Here is a 12,594-nt window from a genome sequence, read left to right as displayed (position 1 = left end):
CTGGGGCTGCCTGCAGCCCACACAACTGGACAGGAGAGCAGAGACCAGGGCAGAGTAAGTGAAGGGGACAAGGACAAGCACTAAGTGCCACATGTGACCACTGTTTTCAACAACAAATATGTTCTTCCCTTTCAGAACATTGTACACAATTTATTTCAGACCACTAGACAGCTTCCCTCCTGTTCATGTGAGCATTCCTACTGGCAACTAATCTCAATTAATCTTTCAAAAGAATACCTGACAGTCCTTAAAAGAAACAGCAACTGAAGAAACTGAATTACAGACACAAGCAAGGAAAGCTACTGAAATACATACAAACTCAAAGTAAATAGTGTCACTCTGCAGAGAAAAGTGTAATCTGACAAAGAAGTTAAATGCTTAATTGTGAGAAGACGCCCTCTCAGTTCCACTTCATCATTTTTATGCATGGCAAAGTTCAACAGTATTTTCAAATACAGCTTTTCAGAAGAGCTCGAGTTTAACTGCTAAAATGCTGAGGATAAATTTTGTTCAGAAACAACTTGATTTCATATAGACTAAAGCTTTGTCTGCCTGAATACAGTCAGCTTTTGAGAATTCATATTACAGTAGGATCCTAAAAATTAAATGGATAAGCTTATTCATACTAGGAAATAAGGGAACTATTTGACTACAAAATAAAATTGACCACAACAAGATTTGCCACAAATAAACCAATTTATTACTTTTTGGCAAGTCCCATACAGAATGAGCAGGGATCTTTCACTCGCTATATTAAATTATTTAACTTTATACAAACTGTAAACATCTTCAACATGACAAACTGTTGGTACAGACATTCCCCGATTCCAGCATCTTTTCTCTCTGTTAATCAAACAAAACTGAAATCCAAATAAACCAAAGAACTGCGGATCTATAAAATTCAGTATGTGCATTTTATATATCAATTCTAAGCAATGCAGAGAAGAATATTTATTATTCTTATTCTTTTTAGTGAAATTTGTAATGGTATTATGACTAGAAACATTTTTTTCCATGCTGTGGTAGCCTATTTTTTGTTTGAAATTAAAACCATCATTTTATATAATGAAGGTAGTAAACCAAATTTTACAGGAAGCCAGCTGATTTTGTGTATAAACCAGCTATATTTGTTATACTGTAACAGATAATTAAGAATGTAAAAACTCCTGATCTGGTTAATACTTTGTTTTCCTGGCAGGAACCAGCCCAAAGAACTGCTTGTTGAAAAAACCCTGCTGTAATTATCTGATTTTTTTTTTTCACCTCCTCTCTCTCTCAAAGTACTTTAAATCAGACATAATCTGCCCCATAAAGTGATCACTTCTCTCCCTCTTAAGTAAGAGCAGATTTTTCTAAGTTCCAGGAATGTCAGTCTGCAAGCTAGCTTTACTGAAGTACAAGATATGTACTGTTAGGTCATAATCCTCAAACCAGGGCAAAGGTGTTTAATCTTTTCATGAACCGCTTTTCTCCAAACCAACTCAGCAGCAGTAAAATACAGACAATTATTTTTTTGACTAAGGCTTTAAAAAAAAATTTAAAAATCACTTCTCTTGTTAAAAAACATTTGCATTACAACTTTGGTTTCAGTATGCTCCTAAGTTTTAAGTCACATTTACAGACAACAATCTACATTTCTAATGTAAAATGTCAAACCATATTAAAACCCTTCAAGTCTTCGTGCATCGTAAGAAGCAATTAAAATAAACAATTCTTTTCCAGATCACCTTTAGTTACTGACAAAACCCAAAGTAGTTATTTCTTCAGCTGTGTGCAACCAGCTGTTTTCAGCATTATAAAACATCACACTTTAGATGACAAAGTGCTTAGATCAGCAGATCCATAAATTATGAGTTCAGGTGAGTTTTACTACCTGAAGTGAGGACATTGAGGAGCCCTGTAAGATGATTGATTCACAAAAATGTACAGCTGAAAGACTATGGAGAATGAACAGTGAGGTTAACTTGCACTGACATTATAATGTACACTCATAAATAACAATGATCTTCCTGCACAATAGTCGAATTCCTACTGTCAACTGCAAAAAAAAAAAAAAACCTACATCAAACCTTGGTAAAAATCTTACATGAAAGTCTTAAAAAGATGGTGCAATTCCTTCAGCCAAGCAAGACATTCTGCTGCTGGATTTGCCTCCAGATCTTCTCTGCCCAAATAAAGAAGGGGATCAATACTACACTGTTAAAACTAGATCCTGATAGGACTATGTAGAGGATATTCCATCAACCAAAATACAATCAGCTATTTCAAGTGCTTGAACTCTTCCATTATCATGAAAATCTGACAGAAATAATGGAACAGGAACCTTCACTAACCTTAATTTTTCAGCAGAAATGCAGACTAATCAAAACAAATTTTTACCACTTGGTATTTTCCCTGCAGCATAGGAGGAAGCTCTATTAAAAAAAACCTGATCTATACAGCCACCATTCTACAGAAGATCTTCTAAACATAATTAATACCAACAAGTTCAAAATATTGTTGTGTGGTTTTGGTTTGGTTTGGTTTTAAATCAAGACCTATTTCTGATTTACAGTCAAACCTTGCAGGTTTGTTTTTTTTTTTTACTCTATAATCCATTCCATTTACTTTCCAGTCTTACTGGGAATTTCCTGGAGTCCAACACATCACAATGCAACCGTTATCCATGTGAATGCACAACTTTTGTATGCTAGCTGCTGTTTTCTGTAGCAGTGTCTGTTAGAACTTTTACAGAATTGTAATGTTCTCCTAATCCATAGGCATGCCTCATATACCTAAAAAAAAGTTACAAAAATAGCGTTCAGTTTAACAAGAAGTATACATCATGCCAAACAGTAACAGCACTGGAAGACAATTTAAACAAAGCCAAGTTTTAACAACAAAATATATAGGAACATTACACAGAAGAGTATTAAAGACAGTTTTTAATTCTGGTGACTTCCAGGCACAGTTTGACATATACTCTGAACAGGGAAAAAAGTTTCCTCCATCTTGTCTCATTGTCATTATTATTTTGTAATTATTTAACAAGTAAAATGACCTTGCAGCATTCTCTAAATCAGTGACTGATACACATCAGACATTGTCTAATTACAATTTCTCCACAGTGTGTCAATCACAAACAATTTCTGACCTGCACAACCATTATTCAAGCATTGTTTCAACACCAGATACGTAACAGAGAGTAAAAGAGCAGGTGAGAATCAAAGCTGAGCCCTCTGTTACAGAAATAAGTGCACTAAATTTAAGTGATAAAATGACATACTTACACAAGTGTTATTGGTTTGCCTGAATATTCTTCACCAACAATAATGGGAGGAGAATCCATTTGCACTACTTCAATAGGTGTTTGTAAAATGTGTGACAAAGCCCTTAGCTTTAAGGCAAAAATAATTTAGTAATAGGATTAAATACAATGTAGGCTGGAGACAGGAAAACTAGGCATTTAATTTTAGCAGACAGTTCAAGCATAACACTAGAAATATTTTCAGAAAATAAGCTTTATTAAAATAAGAAAAATTATTTTAACTTCTAAAACTTTAATTGAAAACAGATTGTCTTAAACTAATCATTGTTTAGAGAATACAACATTGGGCTACTTTCATTAATTTCCTAACTGTTCGTTCAAGAAAAATAAGACAAACTAAAATAAATATGTATTTTTTGAAGCTCAAGTTCTTGCTTACATGATAAAAACCTAACAATACTCTGCTCTAGGCATCTTTGCTACTATCTAAGTCTTCCCCCATTCATAGTGTCAGTCTTTCTAATTATATTTAAACCAAATTAATTCACTAACTTGCATGCTGTCAAATACATCAGAACAGTGGTGCACTATCAGAAAAGCTACTACTTTGGGAAAACAACTTATAACCACAGGAAGAAGTACTTAATAAGCTATTTATGACTATGTTCCCTTATGCCTTCAGGTATTCTTTCTGAAGAAGCCCTTTTTTAAGGTATATTCACCCAGTTCAGAATTTCACAAATAAAAATTATCAATACGATACTTACTTCCAGCTGACCACCCCATGCAGCTGTATTGGCTATATCATCACAGTATTTCTCAAATTCCTCTGCAGGGAAAGAAAAGACAACTTTTAGTACTTGTCTTTGAGAACAAGCAACTGAGGAAAAACACTGACTGTGCAATGAAGAACTAGAGCCAAAAAAGTACAAACACATTTTAAAGGAAAATATCTATGTTCACTAAGAAAAGGAGAGAAAAACAGATGTCAAAAAAAACCCGAACTCATTCTGTTTTAAAAAGAAAATTTCAGACTGAGGAGAGGGATAAAAGAAGAGTATAAAAAGAAGTACAGTTAATACTTTAAATTTTTTATTCAGAGAACAGCAGGTAACAACAAACACGAAATTGCATAGTTTTCTTCCTGTTCAGAGGATGTTCAGAAACTTCAGTAAAGAATGTGACAGTGAGTATTATATCTAGTTCTTATATTAGCCAGGTGTCAGGTATGTTTTAAAAATCTTGCAGTTGAATGCAGTTGAACAGTTGGCTGGGTTTTCTTTAAATTTCCGAATTAGCTGCCTTGTTTTTAGCATCCTAAAGTATTTATTACCAATAGTTTCTTTGTAAATAACCAAATAAAATCTTTTCAGATCATGTTCTACAGAACCCAAGTTTAAAATTTGTAAATTACAAACCCTCAAGCTTTTGAACCTTACAAACAAATTTTGAGAAAGAAGAATCCAGATTTTCTGAACGCTGCTCAGAATGACTTTTCATACATTTCCCTTATAACTGAAAACCGCAATTCCCTGCTGCTGTGCAGAATTTCATTGAGTATTCTCCTGGGACACATTTATCCTGTGATAACAATCTGTCAGCATGGGAAAGACAGCACCCAGTGACCACATGAAATCCACAGCAATGCCTATTAAACAAATGTAGCACTAAGTTAAGGAAATCTATGCTGTCATTTTTGTGGTGTTCCAGACATAATGAATTAATCAAGTATTGCTTAAGTAAGAGGCACATAAACTCTGTTTAACTACATTTACTCAACCTACACTGTTGCTCCACACTAAAACTCTTTATATTTTTTAGTTTAGTCTATTTGTAAAAAACTGTTCCAAAATACCTTGCAGTGAAAAAAGAAGGTAGAATAAGAAAATGCATCTATTCAAATTATTATAAAATAGATTTGCTTGTTTCACACCCATTTTTAACAGCTTTCCTGTGTACATTGAAAACACCAATATAAGACTTGACAAAAAAATCACCCCAGCCTGGTAGACAAGCTGTTTATAATAACAAATCATATCCCCAGAATGAGTACACACCATCTAGTAACCAGCAAGTTCTGTTTTTTTAAAATGGGGAATAATGTTTCCTAGATTAATTTAAAAAAATATATATTAATTACAGAGATCTAAGTGTACCAAGTTTCATGGCAGACCAATAAAGTAACAATGTTACAAACACCTTAAAAGTCCCAATTCAGATGTAACTGAGACTTATCAGTGATTTATCAGGAACACTTAAAATAGTTCTTAAAATCTCATATGCTACAAGTCTTACCTCTGCTATACATGTCTCCAGTATTAGGGTTTGTCAGAAAAGGCAGGAAGTCATCGAAGTGACTTTGCATATACTGTGCTGTTTGGCTCCTCAGAGTTGCAACAGTCCAGGAATTTTGGTGATCCTTGAGCTGGTCTTCAATAGCTCTGTACATGCAATGGCCATCTGAAGGGATTTGTTTAATCTCCAAGTGCCTTGCTGCCAATAGGGAGGCAAGTTTCTGACTTTCAAGATGTCTAGCACCTGTTAAATTTTGTATCTCAGCTTCAGCTATTCTTTCTTCTCTTTCTTTCTCCAAAGCAGCTTTTTTCTCCTTAGATTAAAAACACACAAAAATTACATCAAATGTTAAATTTAGAATATGCCCATACAGTTCTTGGCTTAGTGCTTGCTTCTAACTCTTTCAGTGTTTTCTCAATACATTCTTACCTATGAAATATTTGCCTGAATAAATACCAATTAGAGTCCTCCTAAACCCAAACTTTAGCAAATGCTAAGTGACCAATATATCCTAACTGCCTCTGACACCACACCCAAAACTATGGCAAGAGAAATCTTAATTATATCAACATGCAAAATAACACTTTACAACACTCATACAAAGGCTATTAATCATTGTCCTTTCTCCAGGATCACCTATTTCAACACTCAAGTATGGCAATTCTAATTAAACATCAGAAAATACTGCTCTTTTGTAAGAAGTGTGGGATCTACCACTTAAGCACATGATTGCATAATGGAGTTCACGCCATGAAACTGAAACTCCCTCAGGATATGTGTTCTACATCGTAAAAGACTGCTCCTAACCTAAAGGATGGACAAGTATGCATGTAGAGAATGTTAGAAGGGATGTAATAACACAAAAAAAATTACTTTCATAGAATGTTTCGTAAGTTCGTGCTGAAGTTAACAAGGGAGCAAGAGCCAAAGTAAATAAGCAAGTAAAAAAGGAAGCAGTACAGAGAATGATCTTTCCACTTTCATACTTAAAATTCATCACAAATCAAGACCAGACTGGTTTAGGCAATCAGAATATAGAAAAACTAGACCAGAGTTCCTGGTTTGCCTAGACATGGTGCCATGAATCATGAACATCCTTTTAACATGTTTGTAGTGACCATGTAACAGGGGATGAAATAGGCAGTAAAGCAGAGTTCCTCTGGCCCTGAGCCAATATTCATGAAGGTACAATGATAATGTTAATCCATCACAACATCTGATGTTTAACCAGATCTAAACCTAACAGACAGGACACTAGGTAGCGTTTCTTAACAACTCAATATTTTAAATTAATTTCTTCAGTATTGATGTTCTTTTGTTAAATGTGTAAAGTTCTACTAGTTGCGTATTTTCCACATAGTATTTTAATTCAATTACTTTACTTCTTTAATAGTATTTCTAGTGAAAGTCTTTCAAAAATCATTTGCTTTACATAATTTCTTTTTTTATGGCTCCCATTTCCTGACCTATTCTGATCCCCAGTTCGTGGCTGAGGATAGATAAGTACAACTATTTATAAAATCCTTATATATTTTTAGGCAGCAGTTTAACAGATTTTCAAGGCACGCAGTAGGTACAGCATCAATACAGAATTAGCCAGGTAATGTCCCGTGTCAAATTGTTTAGCTTTGGCTATTACAGTTAAGTAATAATGTCATTCAGTTATTTGTAAAATGTTTAATGTGAAGTCATACCCGCCTCTTCTGTGCTTTTGATATTCGAGGATGCTGAATCTGCTGCTCTACTCCTTCAAGCTCTAAATTTGCAACCCCATCAGCTATGGAATCTGTCTAAAAAGGAAAAAAAAAAAAGTTAAATGTTCTTATTAGTATAAACAATAACTAAGACGTGCATCTTCTGAAACAATTTAAAGTTCTCTTCCAGGATATTTTTATGAAGTTTAACCACAATGATCCATGTACAGCACAGAACCCATCAAAGCACTTCCCATCCCAAACTACTGCGTTGAATTTCATTACTTTTCTGTACTCCCAACAGAGTTATGAACTGTGCATCTCAAATTTAAGCTCTACGTTCTCTTACACACTGGAGTGTGAACACTGCTTACTGACTGAAAGGAAAAGCTTTCCCCACCATGCCAGCCACTGAGGTATCCAAACAGCCATTATCAAGTTCTGTGAAATTAAAGCAGAAGGGTCCACCCTCTATATCAAAGCATAACCACCAGTTGAAAAAGAGAGAGAGTTGAAACTTCTCAAGAAAAATTACAAACCTAACCCAGTAACCATACGAGCTATACAAAAAAATCACTTACATTGACAAAATCACAAGACAAAACAAACTGGATGAGTCAAACACCTGCTGAAGGTCGTGAATACTTGAATAGTCTATATAAGATAACCAGAGTGGCAATATAACAGTAACTTAAACAAATAACTCTCTAACATAACTGAGTTACTCATGTAGCCTTAAAGGCAACACCAAATACTACTTGGGGTGTTACACCTTTCCCCCTACTCTACATTTAATTTCTGTTACAGCTTTGCATTTGTGTAACAATTTTGCTTGTATGCCTCATCCATGGATTCAGTAACAAAGTAAGTCTTGCCATCAAATTTTGTCATGCTTTTGTAAATTTTTATTAAACCTGCTTTTGAAACACCTTTTACAACAATTCTTTAAGCTCTCTCAACTGTGCTCAACAGCAAAAATGCCCCACTGTTACATGCGCCTTCTAGCACTGCCCATTTACTGTAACAGCTAAAGCTTTCCTAAGTTGAAAAGAGTTACTAATATTGTGAAGAAAAGGATAACTACTTTGAAGTGTTATTTCATTACAATTTTTTAAAGTTAAAAAAGCCCTAACACAAACTGTACCTGTACAACTTCAGCTGAAGTTAGGGCACCTACCTTATTCTGTTCAGGTGAAGCTTCCTTCAGCTGCTTTAATTCTTCCTTGTGCTTCTGTTCAAGTTCTGCCTCTAGTTTGGCAACTTCATCTGCCAGCTGTTTTCGTCTCTTCTTATCATTCTTGGGAACAGCATTTTTCATGCCTTGAATTTTTGCTGTTAGACGAGCAGTGTAATAAAACGTTATTTTAAAATATAGATACTCTATGGTCATTGCAGAAGATGACTAGAAGTCACACAGAAAAACTAATTTACAAACATCAACAAATCAGTATAATAGTTAGCTATGAGACTGCCAGTTCTAATCCTCACATTTTGAAGTGGCTATATTTTTCCTTAGAAATACATATGAACTTCATCCATGCAGCAGACCTTGGCCTGTTGCCTTTGAAAAGATTATGTGAGCATCAGAATCTCAAATCTCACAGGAAAGATGTGCAATATTTTAATCAGACAAGCAGCAGATTAAAATTATAAACTGAGTTTACCCATCCTTAAGACAAAGTTTCTAAAAGCAAAATGGGTATTCAAAACCAAATAAACCAAAAAATCTTAACTTGATTAAAGTTCGTAAGTATTTCTATGCTGTAAGTCAATGCTTCATTTCTAAAATCACAGAATAGTTTGGTTAGAAACAGTGTCCAGAGGTTACTTAGTTCTACCTCCTGCTCAAAGTGTGGCTGAATTCAAAGCTGTACCAGGTTATGTTAATTCAGATGAAATTCATTCAGATGACTGTGCAGTCTCCAGGGATGGGCATTCTGCAACCTTTCTGGGAAACTTTTTTACCAGTATTTAATGATTCTTGCTATGAAAATATTTTCCCTTACTCTTCCCATGAGGATTTTTCTTGTTACACTCTAGTCCATTCTGTGTCCTTTGATGAGTCTGGCTCCATCTATTACACAGTGGAAACTACAACCAGATTCTCCCAGAGTCTTCTTCTCTTGTGTTCTTAAAGGAACACTCCCGCTACCTCTGTCACTTCTGTACTCACTGTTTTGGAGTTACAGCAGCAATTATTTAACACCCTGCTTGCTATTCATCACCTGTGCTGTTTTCCTGTCCTTCCCCCTTGACTGACACAATTGAGCTGAAGATGATGGCAATGATAATGAAACTTTTCAAAGGGAGGCAAGAAGAATGCTCATACTGAAAGATTTATGTTAAGCATTCAGCCTCAAAGATGAATAAGCTGAGTATGACAGAAAAGCAGCTTTGTTCATTAAAATTAACATAATAGAGGAGAAGGGAATCCAGAACATAAAAGGCACATACAAATACACAGCAGAGAGTATGAGTGGTGGAAAGGGGGGTGTGTATGGAGCCATGTGCCCCAGCCACCTAGACAATGCTTGATTCCCATCCCTCTTCAATTTCAACCAAATCTGACTGGGGAAAAGGCATCTCAAAACAGTAAGTTCCTATAAATTTAATGACAGTATGCAACCTGACTCCTTTCTTCTTTAACCCTCTGATAAAAAGTTGCAGATGGGCCTATTTCATTACATGCCAAAAAAGTCAAACAAGGAAAAGGCCGTATCAATATACTAGCAATGATAAAAGCTTAACAAAAATGTTATAGTAACTATGAAACTCAACAGAATCCATCTATCAGACCTACTTCATTATATTAATATATAATAGGGTAGGTCAAATAGCGTAAAGTGTTTTAAGCTCCTATTAAGCACTTTAAGACCACACAGGTATTTTACTACAGATACTTTATTATAGCTGGACAGGACATGAAAATTCAGTTCAGGTCAACTGCATTTTGAATAAAGAAACATAACGGGCTGGGCAGCAGGAGCCCCTATGCAGGCTTTTCAATCTAAAATGCCTTTTAAAAACACACCTTTTAACTTAAAACCAAAGTAACAAAACGCGAACATCACGCCAATGGCCCAGCGTTAAATCACAGCTCCCGCGCATCGCGCGGCTCCCAAGGCCACGGCAAGGCGAGCTCCGCAGGCCGCCCGCACGACGGGCACTGCTGCCGGCAGCACAGCCCGGCTGCCGCACCGCTGCCCGCACGCACCATTTCGCTACCGCCGTCCTCGTCCCCCTGCGAGGGCACTGCCAGGGCTGCTCCCTCCTTCTCACAGCCGCCGCCGGCCCTCCCGCCCCTCCGAGCTACTCGCGCTGCCGAGCGGGGCTTCCTGCGAGGGAAGGCGGAGAGGGGACGCCGAGTCCAGCCGGCCCCGCGTGTCGCCGCCGCCGCTCCCCAGCCTTCTCCCCTCCCGCCCTGCGCCGGGCCGTGGCGCCCCTCACCCTGGAGCTCCCGCTTCTCCTTGCGCTGCCGCTTCACCAGCTGCTGCAGAGGACCCTCGGGCCCTGACTCTTCGTCCCCCAAGCCCTCCATGGGCGCCCGGAGCCGGCGGGCGCGGCTAACCCCCGACCCCGGCGGGAGGCGGGAGCTCGCCGCGCTTCCGCCAGCGCCGCCCCGCCTGGCACCGCCTCAGCCGCGGCGTGAGGGGCAGGAGCGGCCCGGGCCCGTGCCAGGTCGCGGGACCCTGGGCTACGGCCGTGGTACGGAAAGGAAGCGCTTGATTTGTTCTGGGGCTGTGAGCGCTTCTGTTCGCTGATGACTGCGGGGCTACTCGCTCCTGCCGTAATGTCCTGGTAAAGGACTTCTGTGGACAAGTCTGCACTAGGAAAAAGCCATACGTTTAGCTCGAGGAAGATCCTGTTAAGCAGGGAGGTGAGAAAGGAAACGGTTAGGGGTTTTACGCAATTACATTAAGAAAAATGTATCACATTAAGAAAAAAAGAATTATTTAACCTGTTCATTTCTGTGCAAAATACAGTGTGCTGCGTGTGCCAGTTTTTCTCATGAAGCTCAGAAACACCAGAAAGGCTCACGATTTTTAAAGTTGCGGTGCTTACTCCTCAAAAGGTGAAATATTTTTATTGCAGTAAAAAGCCAGGCTTCGTGTTTGGGGTCAAATCAGCACCTCAAAGTGTGAACTACAAATTGCGTAGTGAGATACTTTTCTGTTCAGTGCAGGCGCCAATGCTATTTTGTGGAACATTCAGTTGATACGGGCAAAATATAACCTATAAAAGTTAATATTTTAATGGGGCATAAAATTACTTGAACTGAGCAAAAAGTGGTAATGGAACAGTGCGTTTGTCCTTAACAGTTAAGGTCATTGCTGTTACTAGTTTTACATTTTTATGAACAGAATGTCTACAAGAATACATCCCTGGAGGTATTTAAAAAACAGTAAATATGTTTCTGAGAGACATGATTTCGTGATGGACTTAGCACTGCTGGGTTAACAGTTGGACATCATAAACATCTGTCCCAACCTAGATGATTCTGAGATTCTATGAAGTACAGTCTCAAATGTAAAGAAAGGACACGAGTTTAAAACAGAATCATAACATGATATATCAAACTCTCTTGCTGTATAAAACCACTATTTTTTTTGATCCCCTTTAAAATTATGTTGAAATGTAAATAATTTTCAGGTTCATATGTCCATGCCTGAAAATGTAATTTTCATTTACTTCCACATGCTATTTCCATCTTGTTAGAATAAAAGACATCACAGACCAGCTAGGAAAAGAGGAGAGGGACAATTGGCTTTTAGCTAGGAAAATAGCGTGGCGCTGGAAAGTACTAGGGTGGCCTTGTAAGTATTCTGCAAATCCAGAGTAGGGACAAATCCATGTTGGATTTGGTTTGACTAACATATATGTGCTTTGTATCAGTTTGTCTATGGCATGTATGTGTCCACACCCTGTATCTATGTATGCATTATTTGTGTACGATGGGCGAAAAAAAAACAGAGGGCAGAGCAAGTAGAGGAGAAAAGGGAAATTGGAGAAATCTGATGGCTGTTGCCTTGACAGGAAATGTCCAGGGAAGAAAATGAAAGAGAGGAAGACCAAATAACACTTAGCAGACCTAAACCAGAAAGCAGAAAGAGACAGAGAAGGAATGTGGAAATGTAGTGTTATTATTGTGGAAATTTAGGACACAGGCAAAGGGAATGGCCTTTCTAACCAAGTGGGGGAGTAATTGTGCAAGGATAGATAGTCACAATGACTAGAGGCCAGCAATTCTACTGAATTTGAAGGAACAATACAAGTAGAAACATACAATTTGTGGAGAACACCTGGTCAACAGAGACATATAGTATGTGGGGAGTGGGTCTCATTGTTGGATTTCTGGTA

General features: G+C 37.6%; 1 protein-coding gene across 3 annotated transcripts; it reads right to left on the bottom strand.

Annotated features, from left to right (window-relative positions):
* Nucleotides 1-677: 677 nt before the first annotated feature.
* On the bottom strand, nucleotides 678-10,825 carry OTUD6B (OTU deubiquitinase 6B). Of its 3 annotated transcripts, none has more exons than XM_048286949.1 (7): nucleotides 10,684-10,825; nucleotides 8,414-8,568; nucleotides 7,237-7,332; nucleotides 5,543-5,855; nucleotides 4,015-4,076; nucleotides 3,270-3,376; nucleotides 678-2,774 (listed from the first exon to the last, which is right to left on the bottom strand). In XM_048286949.1, exons 1-7 carry the CDS (start codon nucleotides 10,772-10,774, stop codon nucleotides 2,690-2,692), a joined length of 909 nt encoding a protein of 302 aa, XP_048142906.1. In that variant the 5' UTR covers nucleotides 10,775-10,825; the 3' UTR covers nucleotides 678-2,689. The 3 variants fall into 3 exon arrangements, with proteins under 3 accessions (XP_048142906.1, XP_048142907.1, XP_048142908.1); XM_048286950.1 differs by lacking the exon at nucleotides 10,684-10,825 and adding an exon at nucleotides 10,451-10,610; XM_048286951.1 differs by lacking the exon at nucleotides 10,684-10,825 and adding an exon at nucleotides 8,725-8,749.
* Between the last annotated feature and the right edge of the window lie 1,769 nt (nucleotides 10,826-12,594).

Source organism: Corvus hawaiiensis, chromosome 26 (genome assembly GCF_020740725.1).
Source record: "Corvus hawaiiensis isolate bCorHaw1 chromosome 26, bCorHaw1.pri.cur, whole genome shotgun sequence".
NCBI lineage: Eukaryota > Metazoa > Chordata > Aves > Passeriformes > Corvidae > Corvus > Corvus hawaiiensis.
The sequence above is the reverse complement of the archived record's forward strand: the minus strand, read 5'-3'. Positions and strand labels throughout refer to the sequence as shown.

Coding starts and splice junctions, on each gene's coding strand:
- OTUD6B (XM_048286949.1), bottom strand. CDS start 10,774: ATGGAGGGCTTGGGGGACGAAGAGTCAGGGCCCGAGGGTCCTCTGCAG. Junction 7,333..8,413: donor CTTCACCTGAACAGAATAAG/GTAGGTGCCCTA, acceptor TTTCCTTTTTAG/ACAGATTCCATAGCTGATGG. Junction 4,077..5,542: donor TGGAGACATGTATAGCAGAG/GTAAGACTTGTA, acceptor CTTTCCCTGCAG/AGGAATTTGAGAAATACTGT.